The sequence below is a fragment of the Gossypium raimondii genome, chromosome 3, assembly GCF_025698545.1.
Source record: "Gossypium raimondii isolate GPD5lz chromosome 3, ASM2569854v1, whole genome shotgun sequence".
NCBI classification, from domain to species: Eukaryota; Viridiplantae; Streptophyta; class Magnoliopsida; order Malvales; family Malvaceae; genus Gossypium; species Gossypium raimondii.
The window spans coordinates 60,092,293-60,106,080 of record NC_068567.1 but is presented as its reverse complement, the minus strand read 5'-3'; the positions used below and the strand labels follow the sequence as shown (position 1 = coordinate 60,106,080).

The window sequence follows — 13,788 nt, the reverse complement described above, 5'->3', positions numbered from 1 at the left end:
TAGTAAAATTACCTTTGCCCGTGGTTTTTTATCTTCTTTGGAGGAGTTTTTCTACGTTAAATTTGTGTGTTCAATTTCTCAATTTCTTCTGCTATTTTTACTTATTTCATGCTTAATCGGGTCAATCTCTAACAGGAACAATTCCAGTTGGTGCAATAAAGGTGATAGAGTTAAGGCCTAAGGGAATGCTCAGGGCTTTTACTAGTTATTCCAAAGTGAGGAGGAGGGCATGTACGTACTATAAAAAGGTTCTTGCGGGGATAGAAGAAATTACTTGAGTAGAGTTTAAGTCGGAAGAAGCTCCTGAACTAGGTAAGATAGGTGTGCTGGGTGGAGTAAAAGAGTTGATTTGGTTAGCTAAGTCATTGGTCTGATTGGTTGGGTCGATGGGAATGTCACTTTGAGATTGTGAAGCCATGTTCTCTGAGCTCACCGCATCAATTGTTAATACAAAGATACAACAAGGAAGATGTATGGATGAGAGAATGATGGTTGTTGCGAAGGCCGGTTCACCCAGTCAGGGCAGAGAGTCAAAGGTTACAAAAAGGATGAATAGGAGAGTGTGAAGACTAGGTGCTAAAAGTAAGTTGGTGGGGTGTAGGCTTGGTATCCTTGAGGAGTCGACTCCCTCTTCATTATTTCAGGAGGTATTTAACGTGCTGAATTTGTCATCTAGACATCATTACATAACACATGGATGGATGGATGCCTTCGATGGGACGAGCATGTTTGTGATGAGATAGATTTTTTCATTCATTTTGACTTGATGGTATAGAGTGGTCGAACCCACGTGGTGTTTGGTAATCAATGACATCACGTTCTTAACGGAAGCTTGAAGGTTGGCATACCCGATGGCTTGCACTTGACTGGATGGTTGTGCCGGAAGGTATGACTTGTGGATGACTTCCCCCAGTTCGCTGTCAACTGGCTTGCTGCTCAAGTGTCCTCTCGACTTGCCACGTGTCCTTATACAGATAGGGGTATAACACACTAGTGTAAGTGGATCCTTCCCCAAACTTAAAAAAAAAAAGTTATACACATGTTTATAATTTAGTTACATGTTATAAATATATTCAATGTCTAAGCTCAAGAGCGAAGAGATGGGTAGTGGGAGCCTTGGACTCCTTAAAATGGAGAATTGTGCTTTTAGCTCTTAAAATGGTAAAATTATATTTTGGCCTCTCAAAAAATGATAAAATTTTTTATTTAATGATTTTGAAAGCTATAAATATATATATATGTCAATACAATGGTAAAAATAAATTTTAGCTCTCATAAAAATGTATAACTTAATGTTGACTCCCCAATTTTTGGCTTCGTTCCTGTGTAGTATGGTATTAAATGCTTAATCTAATGACTAGGCTCATAGAATAACTTGATTAATACGATATTGATATTTTAAATATTCAATCAAAATGTTTTGAAATTTAAGGACCAAATTAAAATTTAAACAATAATGGAAGGATATATGTGGAATTAATTTTTTAAATTACTTTTGGTAGTTATTGTTCGACAGCATCGAGAGAACCAAAACGATCAATACTTATACATAAAAGTATATTGACTTATTTGACTCTCTAGCTTTACAAAATAAATTATTTTAATTCTTCATTTAATTTTTTATTTTTTAGTACTTAAACTTTCGTTCTTCGTCAAATCACCTTAAAATATAAGGAAAAAATAGTGCTTATTAACTTTACTAACATGGCATACACGTGCGTGTTACGCTGATAATTAATTAATTTTTAATATTTAAAAAATTCAAAAAATTATTTTAAAATATTAAAAAATACTTTAATAAAAGAGATAGAAAAATTAAATTTATGGTTAAAATAATTTTTTTTTTTTAAAGCTGAAGTTTAAAATAATTGATTATGCGCAGGTAAAACGACAAAAATATTGTCCGAGGAGCGAAAAGACCAAAGAGCTGCATCATCATTCACAGTTTCACACTCGTCCAAGGATAAAATGCGCGCTCCACTAACAACCTCACAGATTTCTGTCCACTCACTCCGCTAACGTGCGCCCATCTCCTCCTACCCCCTCTCTCTTTCTCCAATGGCGACTACTTTGCAACTATGTCGTTTCTGCATCCGCACCGATTCTGATAATTTTGGTGGAAGATCCGGCTCTATTCCTTCCCGGCGGAAGCCGATCTCCGTCCGATGCTCCGGCGAATCAGATTCGTCCTCTTCCGTTGCCGTGGATCCCGATAACTTCGATGCAAAGTCTTTCCGGCGTAACTTGACGAGGAGCAAGAATTATAATCGGAAAGGTTTCGGACACAAAGAGGAAACGCTCGAGCTCATGAATAGAGAGTACACTAGTAAGTTTTGCTCCGTACAAAACGAAACAATTTATTTAATTTGAATTTTATTTAAATTTGGTCGTTTTTCCCCAAAAATCTCAGGTGATGTTATAAAGAAATTGAAGGAAAATGGAAACGAATATACATGGGGAAGTGTAACAGTAAAATTAGCAGAAGCTTACGGATTTTGCTGGGGAGTTGAAAGAGCTGTTCAAATTGCTTATGAAGCAAGAAAACAGTTTCCAGATGAAAGAATTTGGATTACCAATGAAATTATCCATAACCCGACTGTTAATAAGGTCTGTTCTTTTCTCTATTACTTGTAACTTTTACGCGGTTTATATGATATAATGATAAAAAGTTACCAAAGAATTAGTGGGTTGTTAGTTTCTTTGAATCAAGGTTTTTATATATATATATGCAGCGATTAGAGGAGATGGAAGTTAAAAATATTCCTATCGAGGAAGGGAAGAAACGGTTTGATGTAGTGGATAAGAAGGATGTCGTGGTTTTGCCTGCTTTTGGAGCTGCAGTTGATGAGATGTTGGTTTTGAATGACAAAAATGTGCAAATTGTTGATACAACTTGTCCTTGGGTAACTAAGGTATCTTCTGCCATAATTTTTTTCTGTCATAACAATTAATTCCTTGCAATCTATTTTATCCAGTCCGGACACTTCATTTTCTGTAAAGTATCTGTGTCTTACACGGATTCCGACATGCAAATATATTGAAACATTTAGCAAATTTGAGTATATACAGCATGTGATATTCACACTACTCCGGGTAAAATAGTTTGCAATTCTTCAATTTTTCTTGTTTGCAGCTTTCGGCATTCAGAAATTTCTTTTGAAACTGAAATTATTTCTATGTAGGTATGGAACGTAGTAGAGAAGCACAAGAAAGGAGACTTTACTTCAATCATACATGGTAAATATGCTCATGAGGAGACAATTGCAACTGCATCTTTTGCTGGAACTTATATCATTGTGAAGGACATGACTGAGGTATGTCCTAAAGTGACTAAGCATTCTGTTTTCTTTTTTTGGCTTGTCCTTTTGTATTTTATTAAATTAAACTTGTTTGTTTTCGTGCTCTCTGATTTTTGAAGGCGATGTATGTTTGTGATTACATTCTTGGAGGTGAACTTAATGGATCTAGCTCCACCAAAGAAGCTTTTATGGAGGTATAATCTTTGTTTCTTATTTTATTCATATGCAAAATGTACCGAGCATTCTGCAAATATGTTGATGATGGTTGGCTTTTCCATTTGCAGAAATTTAAGAATGCTACTTCAGAGGGATTTGATCCAGAACGTGACCTGGTAAAAGTTGGCATTGCAAATCAAACTACAATGCTGAAGGGAGAGACAGAGGAAATTGGTTAGTAGCACTTTTACGCTTATTTATATATATATATCACTTCTTGCAAGGAATTGCTCCTTGAGACACAGATTACATTTTGGTTAACAGGAAGATTAGTTGAGAGGACAATGATGCAAAAATATGGAGTGCAAAATGTCACTGATCACTTCTTAAGCTTTAACACAATTTGTGATGCAACACAAGTAAGTTGAATGTTTGTGATGGTTTGGTTTTTTCCATAAATTTGTGATGCGTTTTCTTCTGGAAGGCTTTACAGCACAGGCTGGTTCTTCTTGCGTTCTTCCCCTCAACTGATTGCATACCGATTTTTGTGTTAATACTGAATTAAAGCTCATTTGTTGTCTTTTTCAGGAGCGACAAGATGCAATGTATAAGTTGGTTGATGAAGACCTGGATCTTATGTTAGTTGTCGGTGGGTGGAATTCAAGCAACACCTCACACCTTCAAGAAATTTCAGAGGACCGTGGGATTCCCTCATATTGGATAGACAGTGAGAAGAGAATAGGTCCGGGAAACAGAATAGCTCACAAATTGAAAGTAAGTTTGAGTGCAAAGGAATCTAGTTCTTGATCAACTTCTAATTTTGTCAGCCTAGAAAAACGTATTCTCATTGCTACTTTTTATTTTGAATTATGTGAATGCTGTATTATACCAGCATGGGGAGCTGGTTGAGACAGAAAACTGGCTACCAGAGGGTCCGATCACCATTGGTGTTACATCTGGTGCCTCCACACCAGATAAGGTAATTCTCTTTCATGTGGTATTTCATATTTCTACAATTTGGTTTACTTTTAATTTGTTTGTTTGGACTCTTTTTTGTCTTTCATGTAGTCTATTCTAAATCCTTGGTTGACATAGGATAGAAAAGGGAAGAGGATGGAAAATGGAGGTTGAAAAAATGAGGAAAAAATTATTTTCATTAGTGCTAGGTAGGAAGGGGAAAATGTTTAAAGGGGAAAATAATAGGAAAAATGATCATTTTTCACTCTTATTTACTAAAATAGATCATTTCATATTGAAAAGATGGGGGAAGAGAAAATAAGGGTGGCTAAGTCAAATGTTGCATGCTTTCAAGAATGTTATTAATTATTTAGATTTATTTGTAAAATGATATAATTTTCGTTACTTTTGCTTTTGCTTTTTAACTTTACCAAACAATTTATGTTTAAAAAATCCTCCTAAGATTTCACCTTCTCTACCACACAGTAATAATAATTATCACCTGGTAAAAAGCCCTAGGGATCATTAGCAGTATTGACTTCACAGTTTGCAACTTTTTGGTTGTAGCTAATGCAGGGTTTATCATACTATACTAGTTCTATTAACTTTATATTATATGTTTCTGTTAATAACACTACTATGTTTATACTATCCAAATTAATATATATATGTCTATTTGGATTAACCAGGTTGTCGAAGATGCCCTAATCAAGGTGTTTGACATAAAACGCGAAGAAGCCTTGCAAGTAGCATAAGTATAGGTTCACACAGGTGCATCAGCCAACGATGGGGGGCTCACAGGAGGATCCGACTGTAATCGCATATACCTACCCTTGAATTATAGTGTTGTATGTAACTATGTAGCATGAAATGTTTGATATATAGGGATCAATGTAAGCTCACAGTCTCATACCCTCCCAGGGGGAACGGTAGTGTATCAAATCAGTATTTTATGTTAAAGACATGCATGGAGCTAATAATTCTCCTATTTACTCTCATCTTTCCAGCACTATCTGTTACATGAATATTTCAGCTACATCTCTAAGAAAACATCAATAGTTTTCATTATATTTGGCATATTATTGTAAACATCAAATAGGAACCATAAAGAATAATATTAACTATACAAAAATGTCAAAAAGGAGCCATAAAGAATGGTTTTGCTATGAAAAAAATTAGTTTTGGTAGTTTGAAGCATTAACTCATGACTTTCAATATACTATTTAGTGGGATATGGAATTAGGGTTGGATTCTTTGTAACTATACATTTCATAAACAAAATTTGCTCCTTTGCTGCCAAGTTGTGGATTTGGTATTGTCCATGACTAGGGTTCTTAACATCTCAGTTGAATGCACTGTTGCCTTCTTTGGTTTGAATGTAATTGAGATTGAACAATATCTTGAGTGTACCAGAAACTAGAAAACTGTGGCTAGCTTGAATGCTCGTATTTTCGCCTTTCCGGCACCTTGAAAACTAGCCACCAATGTTATCTGGTTTCTTGGAAATGGATGACTCGACTATTTCAGGAACCTGATCAAGCAAGCAGTTCATCTCATCTGGAAATTCAGCCTTGGCTCGGTTAGTCTTTCCTCCAACGATTACTGTTGTCCCATCTTGCAACGCCCATATCTTATATGCCAAAAAAAAAAAAAGAGCATACATAAACACATGATGATTCCAATCTAACATAGAGTGCAATCACCGGTCAGTGTCATTATTTCGTTTAATCATTATCAGATTTTCTTCTCAAACAACATCAGTCATCTCTGTAATTTTGTCTTAAAAGATTTGCAGATGAGCTCACACTAGACAAATGTTTTTCACCTGTGCATGAGATAAATAACTGATGCAAGTTGTGAGCATTAGAGCACCAAATCCAGCATAGACTGCTGGGACCCCCGGATCGGTCTGAATAAAACAAGGTTTTATGTTAAGAAAGACATGAAATTTTTATTTAAGAGAAATCCCAGAATGCATAATATATGAAATCTTGTCACCTTCAAGTCAAGACCACTACTTCCGATTGCATCGACGATGACGATTTTCGTTCCATCAATCTCTATAGGAAGTTTAGAGTTAGGTCGTCGCACCCCAGCAAATTTCCCTTGTTTATCATATAGGACAATAGACTGCAGATCCCGAGCAAGCATCGATCTGAAGTTCCAGTTGATCAAGGGAACATGTTCAGATAACAATATAAGCATCTCAAAAAGCTATAAAACAAAGCTGCAAAAGATATATACATACATTCCTTTGACATTAGAAGAATCAGTGTCCCCTACTGGTAGAAACGTCCCGAAAAGCTTCTTGTCTCCATTGATCGTTAGAGGTGCCATTGCCAAATTGAATGGCCCTTCACCGTCCTTAAGTATCTGCAGTGCCGAAAAACTCCAATCTGTCTGGTATATGGTAATCCCACCATATCTTAAAGGGTCATTTACACTTAGTGTTTTTCTCATTACTTCCTTCCCATTCATATCGAACAATGATAGATCGGTGTGAAATTGTGAAACCTGAAACAAAAGGTCAAATAGGTTAAAAGAGAAGATCCCTGAATAAAGTTTGTATTGTGTCTTAAAAACATCGAGGTAGGGGCTGCTTTGGGGGCTTTGAAGGTTGTTGAGTCCAATGGTTGATTCGGTTTTTATGGTTGTATATTTCAATTGCTATGAAGAGCTTATGTACTTATCTCTACCAAACGGTTCAGGTTCCGTGTTTATGCGTCTTCAAACAGCAAGAAATAAACATTTACCTCTCCGCTATCGTAGTAGTCCATATAGAATTTGTTAACATGAACTTCTGTATTGAAAGCTTCGGTAGGGGTGGAAAGAAAGCCGGTTGGACCCAGTACATCTCCCATAACAAAATTGAGTCCCTGCGGAACAGTGACCGACCCTCGGAAGCTCCCTGTTGCACTAAGTGTTCCACCTGCCATTATCAGCAGCATTGCTAAATGTACTCCGATCGGTGCAAACCGACCAGCCAGTCCCTTAAAAGCATATAATGATGGCCCTTTCAAGAAAACCTGTATTAATCAAACCATGTACATAGAGGCAACACATCAAACATGATAACCATGCTTATAAGAGTTCAAATATGATTCAGTGTTAGTATTTGCAGTAACTTAAAATGGCAAAGAAGAGGAAAATACAACCTCATATCCAGCTCCCATGAGAATAACACCCAAATCACTAACCGATGCTTGAGGAAGGGTATCTGAGAATTCTTGCTTTCGGATGCTATTAGCTGACTGCAAAAAGCTCCATCTGCACACAATGGTGATTTTCAATAAGTACAAAATGTCTCTAAACCCCCCCCCCCCAAAAAAAAAAAAAAAAGACAAGAAATTGCTATAAAACATCAAACCTTCTTGCGACCTTAACAAGTGGGATTTGTGTTGTGTAAGTGCAAGCCATAAGTGATGTACCAAGAAGAATCAAAGTTCCAAGGAAGACTGGGGATGAAAACATATGATCAAATCCAAGGGTAAGAACCCATCTCCAAGTGAAGAACCCAAAAATTGGATTTTCTTCAGGGTACTTTTGGAAATAGTATTCAGGGGATTCCCCTTGATCAATTGCAGTACCTAATTGAAAATTCCAAGCATCAAGTTCACATTTTTACAAAACAAAAGAAACTAAAAATCAAACTTTTTCCCATTTTGGAAACCTTATTTACTTACCAAGAGCCATAAGGCCAGCGACAGTGAACATTTCACCAATAGCCAAAGGCAAGTTAGACAAGATGGCCAAAACTCTTTTGGGAAATTTCTTAATAACCCCCCAAGCTTTTCCTCCACCCTTTGGCTTTGCTTTAATTTCCTCATTACTCAGTTCTGGAGCTGAATCCGTTAATACAATCTTCTTAGATATGTTCTTCCCATCGTTTTTACGACCTTGAGAGGTTTTCACTTTGCAAGTAATGGTGATTGAGAGAGGTCTCCTGTTGAAGGAACTATGGGGTTGAGGATTAAAATTAGAATGAAGAAAATAGGGTTTAAAGAGATGGGTTTTTGGTATAAAAAGATTTGGGGTTTTTGATGGGTTTAACAGAGTTTCCATTGATGGATTTCGTGAACTACACACAGTCTCTTGTTTTTGGATAGGAAGTGTTAGTTAAAAGATAATTGTTTTCTTTTTCAGGGGTCGTGTAATAATAACGACCGTTTGCTGTTGGCTTATCCTAAGCAGGGTGTTTTTTATATATGGTGAAATAGTCCCTCTATTATAGGGTCTTAATCATATTAATCCCTTTGAGCAATTTAATTGTAAAAAATACTTTTCCAGTCCCTCTCAATTTTCATATTGAGCAAATTGGTTATTCTCAAAAAAAATTGGAGCAATTTAATCTCTGCTAATTTTTAAAGTGAACAAACTAAGAATAATGAATCACAAAGTAAATTTTGTCAATTATACATAATTTTGATTGGTATAATAATAAATTTAGCTCTCAATGTTTATATTTGCGTAAATGTTGACAATGTGTAAATGTTGCAAGCTAAATTTGTTAAATTAGGATCAAATTGACAGAATGTGTAAATGTTGTAGGCTAGATTTGTTATTACTAATAAAAATGTACTATTGGTTGTCTTTCGTTGCTCATTTTTTAAACTGATAGGGATTAAATTACTCTGATTTTTTGAGAGAGACTAATTTGCTCGATATCAAAATTGAGAGGGATCGGAGAGGTATTTTTACCAATTTAATTTATGTACTATTAAAATGAATCAAATAAAATCAAATTTGAACCTAGTTAACCTTTATTATTTTAAAAATGACATGAAAATTATTTTTTCATTTATAGTTTAATTTTAAATAAAATATTTTATTTACAAAATTATGAAAAAGCTTTCAAAATATAATATTAGTTAAACAATAATAAATATCTTTTAAAACAATCAATGTTTTTAAAGAAAATAATATAATGAGTAAATTCATTTATTTAACTCTCTAGTCTCAATGATAAAGGTACTATACACTTACCTTCTCTCTTTCCATTTTTTTATTAAAATTCTAAAATTCTCAATATTTTAAAATTTGAATAATATTTATAAAAAATATGTGTGCAAATACAATGTAAACACAAGTACACTGTAATTAAATTTTTAATTATTTGTTCTTTTACATTAATTTTATATCATAATCATAATTAAAATGTTTTGTCATTTTCTTTATATTATCAAATCTTATCATCTGTGTTTACTCCTGTACCCATAATGGTTAACTTATTCTTTAATGTATATATTTTCTTTTCCAATTTCATCTTTATTTTTTCTTAAGTTAGAATCAAAGTATTTTTAATTAAAATGTTGATTAAAACACTAATTATTAACGATTTGACATGTAATTTGTGTGATAGTATGAGAAAGTATTGTATGAAACTGTAATTCTACATCATCCTCATCCCCTTTTCAATAGGAGAATGACATATCAGATTTTTTTTCCTTTTGATTTTTAGCAAATTTTAGTTTGAAAATCAAGAAGAAAAATCTAATTTGTCATTCTCTTATTGGAAAGGAATAGTGGTGACGTGGAATCACAATTTCATATAATCCATTCTTGTAGTAATCTATGTATATTTTATCTTTGAACTAATAATATTTTTTTTATGTCACATCAACAAATGATTTAAAAAATTATAAAAAAAAATTAAAAAGTTAAATCACTTTTTGGGGTTTGAACTTTGGCAATACTCCAAGGCTGAGGCCTCAACATTTTTTGTCTAAGTTAATCACTAAACTTCACAATTGTTCCCACATTAGTGTTTAAATTTTTTTTATCCAAGTTAGTCCTTGATATTTTCTTAAAACCCCAAAATTTAGGCCATAATATGGGAATACGATTGTCAAGTTCATGGCCCAATATAGAAACAATTGTGAAGTTTAGGGACTAACTTAGACAACAAATTTCAAGGTCCAATGTGAGAACAATTGCCTAGCTCGGACCCTAATATAGGAACAATTTTTAAGTTTAGAAACTAACTTAGAAAAACAAAATTCAAACCTCAATATAAGGGTTATTGTCAAGTTTAGACCTCAAATATGATTTAACCCCAAAAATTAAATGAAGTTCATAATTTTTTTAAAAAAACAAGCATGAAATATAGAGATTATCATAGGTTACCTCATCAATATCGTTAAAAATTTAATCTTTTAATCAATATTTCTATTAAAATAACAATTTAACTGTTTTTCAAACTTAACTAAAAAAATAAAGAATAAATATTAAATTAATAAAAAAATCTAAAATCTAAAATTATTATTTTCATATAACGAAACCTAGGAGAGCTGAGTTTATACGTTTTAACAATAATGATGAAAGGCTGAAAAGTGAAAAATTACACAATTGAAACAATATTCAATAATTACATATACCCAAAAAAAAAACATTTCCAAACTGGAAAATAACCTGAAAAACAAACATGTAATATCGAAAACACAAATACTGCAAATCAATCAAACATGGATCATTTTTCCTTTTTTTTGTTGTTGTTAGCAATAAATTTTCAGTTGTTGGGATGTTTTATAATTCTTTGAAGAACAACAGTCCTTGCTCTTCTAACATCTCTGCTACAAATATCAGCTTGTTGTCCTAAATCCTCCACGTTCTTCATAAATATCCCCAGTTTCTTTTTAATTTCATCGATCCCAACTTTCACTGCTTCTTCTTCAACTGCAAAATCTGCAGTTTTCAACATGGATTCAATCTCAATCTCCAACCTATCAATGAGGATTCTTATGTTATCCAAATCTTTAATGGCAACGTATGTTCCTGCTTGCATCGAACTAATCACTTCCTTTTGTCCTTTCAATGCGTTTTCGTAGTTTTTCCATAAAGAATCAATCCATTTCCCCATCGAACCTAATGGGATTGATGCTGCAGCTGCGAGAGCCGCTGCGACCGGTGGTGCAGCCATGGCGGCCGCCACGACGGAACATATCAAAACAGTGGCGAACGTAGCGACGAATATCATACTGGACACCTTCCGCCATGCATGTATGTACCTTAGCTTCTTATCGAGCTTGTTCTTACGAAGTTGTAATTTTTCAAGCATTGCCATTTGTTGTTTATAAACAGATTGAAAATTTTGAAAGAATTCTTCGGTGAATGGATCTCCGGCCGCCTTGAAGTTCTTCAACTCTTCTAATGTTCTCGCGTATTTAATTTCACTGCCACTATCACGGCCGCCAGTTTCTGTTTCCTCATCAAACTGTTGTAATGCGACGAGGATCAGTAACTGACTGTCGCGCGCACGTTTCAAACACTTCTCTAATGCCGAGCAAAAATCGAGTGTTTTCAAGCTGTTGTCGAAGTATTCTTCGACTAGCTCGAACAGTTCTTGGTTCTTCCATATGTCTTTCTTAAATTCCAAGATAACTTTAACGATCTCTTGGTTCATTTCTAAAAGACAGTCGGTTACCTCTTTTAATGAATCGAATGAAAGTGCTCGGACTTCGACACCGACTGCAAGTGTGTTGATCACTTGATTTGTTCGAGCCTGGACATTAGTGTCGAAGGTCTGCAACTCCATGTCGAGCTTACAAGCTGCTTCGTAGGAACTCAGTTCGGTCGTGGAATGTAAATTGTTGCTAACATTCATAGCCGCCGATGATGATGTTGTTTCAGATGCCTTCTTGCTGGTATGATTTCCCATGATTACTGATTTAAATTATGAGCTGAATACCAGAAAAATAAATGGGATTTATATATATAAAAACAAAAAACAAATTGGAACAAGAACAAGATCTCTACTTTACCAAACTAAACCGCCCCACTAAAGAAAAATCAGATTTTGAACAGTGTTTTTAATATTTTATATAGAAAAGAACCCAAAAAAAGAGAAAATCTAGAAAACCCAGAGAGAAAAACAAAGGAGAAGACTTTGAATCTTATGATGAGAAGATAAATATGAAGAGTTGATGGGGTTTTGTCTTGGAGAGAAAGAAAGCAATTAGTGATGAAGTTGGAGGTGAAATGAATGATTGATGAAGAATCTTAAAGAGACTTAAACCGTTAAGAAGCAAGAGATTGTAAGAAAAAAATAATAATAATAAAAAATTAGATCTTTAGGGCTGGGGAATGGGAATTGTTTTTGTTTAAAATATAAAGAGATTTTTCATTAGAGAATAGCTTGCACGCATGAGAAAATTGAAATTTTGGGACATGGAAAGGGAAACGCGGGAAGCAAGGTGTTTTGCTCTTTCTATCTCGTAATTAAAACTAGTTTTTTCTGTTTACAGTTTTCACGCGCTAAAGCTACGGTCCCCCCAATAAAAAGAGAAGAGCTTTGCCAAGTGTTTTTCCAAACAAATTTAAATTTCGACTTATTCGTAATTAATTCGAGTTTTGAGTTCGGGTCGAATTGAATTTTATAATTCAAATAATTTAAATGATAGATTAGTGTAAATATCATTTTAATCCTTGTCAATTTTAAAAGTTAATAAATTTATTTCTCTCAACAAAATTACAAAAGGTTAAAAAATTTAACTCCAAATATTTATTAAAATCCTAAAATTTATATTTTTAAAAAATTATCAAAATTTAAAAATATATAAAATATGAAAAGAAAGTTAAAAGTTTAAAATTTTCTAAAATAATAATTTTGGGACTTAAAATAATTAATTATTCAAGTTTATGATACTCATCTTATTTTTATTATTTTGATTTGAAAAAGTTTTCAAATATATATTATTTTAAATTTATATGTTCTAACATGAAATTAGTTATACTGTAACAATATTTTAATTTGACATGTTTAATTTTTTAATTTAACTCGAACAATTTCGACTCGACTCGATTAAAAAAGAACTTCAAATTGAGTTAGGATGATAATATAGGATTCACCAACTCGATTAACTCGAAATTTTTTCACTCATTTCGATCGAACGCTCACTCCTAATTAAAGCTATGCCAATGATTATAACTTTCACCGGATGGTTTTTAAATAAAATTTTGGATTCGATTATAAAATAATATTAAAGTATGATTCATTCAGAGTAAATAAAATATTTATAATATATAATAAAAATAAATGAGTCTTTTTTAAGTAAAATGTTTAAGTTGAAGTTTTAATGAGTATGTGTCTTGAGTTAAAATTTCATTTGTATTAATATGTTATAGAAAATATAAAAATCAAAACATTATTATTTCGATATTTGTTATTTTGTAAAATATAAGTATATTTTATTATTATTCAATTGAGTTGGTGTCCGTCAACATATAATTTAATATATTATATTTAGAGTTGAATTTGATGCAATTTAAACTTTAATACTGATCATTTAATATATCTATTGGATATCAATTTAATGTGATTTTGATTCAATTTGATGCTAAGACTTACTTGAAATAATAAAACATATACTGCAAATATTAG

At 33.2% G+C, this 13,788-nt stretch overlaps 3 protein-coding genes across 3 annotated transcripts; 1 reads left to right on the top strand and 2 right to left on the bottom strand.

The window, feature by feature from the left end:
- The first annotated feature begins 1,963 nt into the window (after window positions 1-1,963).
- Window positions 1,964-5,410, top strand: LOC105795153 (4-hydroxy-3-methylbut-2-enyl diphosphate reductase, chloroplastic). Its single transcript, XM_012624652.2, has 10 exons — window positions 1,964-2,326; window positions 2,411-2,607; window positions 2,733-2,912; window positions 3,183-3,314; window positions 3,419-3,493; window positions 3,584-3,689; window positions 3,780-3,874; window positions 4,044-4,229; window positions 4,348-4,434; window positions 5,102-5,410. Exons 1-10 carry the CDS (start codon window positions 2,059-2,061, stop codon window positions 5,165-5,167), a joined length of 1,392 nt encoding a protein of 463 aa, XP_012480106.1. The 5' UTR covers window positions 1,964-2,058; the 3' UTR covers window positions 5,168-5,410.
- Window positions 5,411-5,452: 42 nt separating this feature from the next.
- LOC105795152 (cytochrome c biogenesis protein CCS1, chloroplastic) lies at window positions 5,453-8,538 on the bottom strand. Its single transcript, XM_012624651.2, has 8 exons — window positions 8,096-8,538; window positions 7,780-7,999; window positions 7,568-7,679; window positions 7,166-7,438; window positions 6,661-6,926; window positions 6,411-6,567; window positions 6,238-6,321; window positions 5,453-6,042 (listed from the first exon to the last, which is right to left on the bottom strand). Exons 1-8 carry the CDS (start codon window positions 8,472-8,474, stop codon window positions 5,887-5,889), a joined length of 1,647 nt encoding a protein of 548 aa, XP_012480105.2. The 5' UTR covers window positions 8,475-8,538; the 3' UTR covers window positions 5,453-5,886.
- A 2,117-nt stretch (window positions 8,539-10,655) lies between these two features.
- Window positions 10,656-12,498, bottom strand: LOC105795151 (UPF0496 protein At4g34320). Its single transcript, XM_012624650.2, has one exon. The coding sequence runs from the start codon at window positions 12,064-12,066 to the stop codon at window positions 10,918-10,920; it is 1,149 nt and encodes a 382-aa protein (XP_012480104.2). The 5' UTR covers window positions 12,067-12,498; the 3' UTR covers window positions 10,656-10,917.
- Between the last annotated feature and the right edge of the window lie 1,290 nt (window positions 12,499-13,788).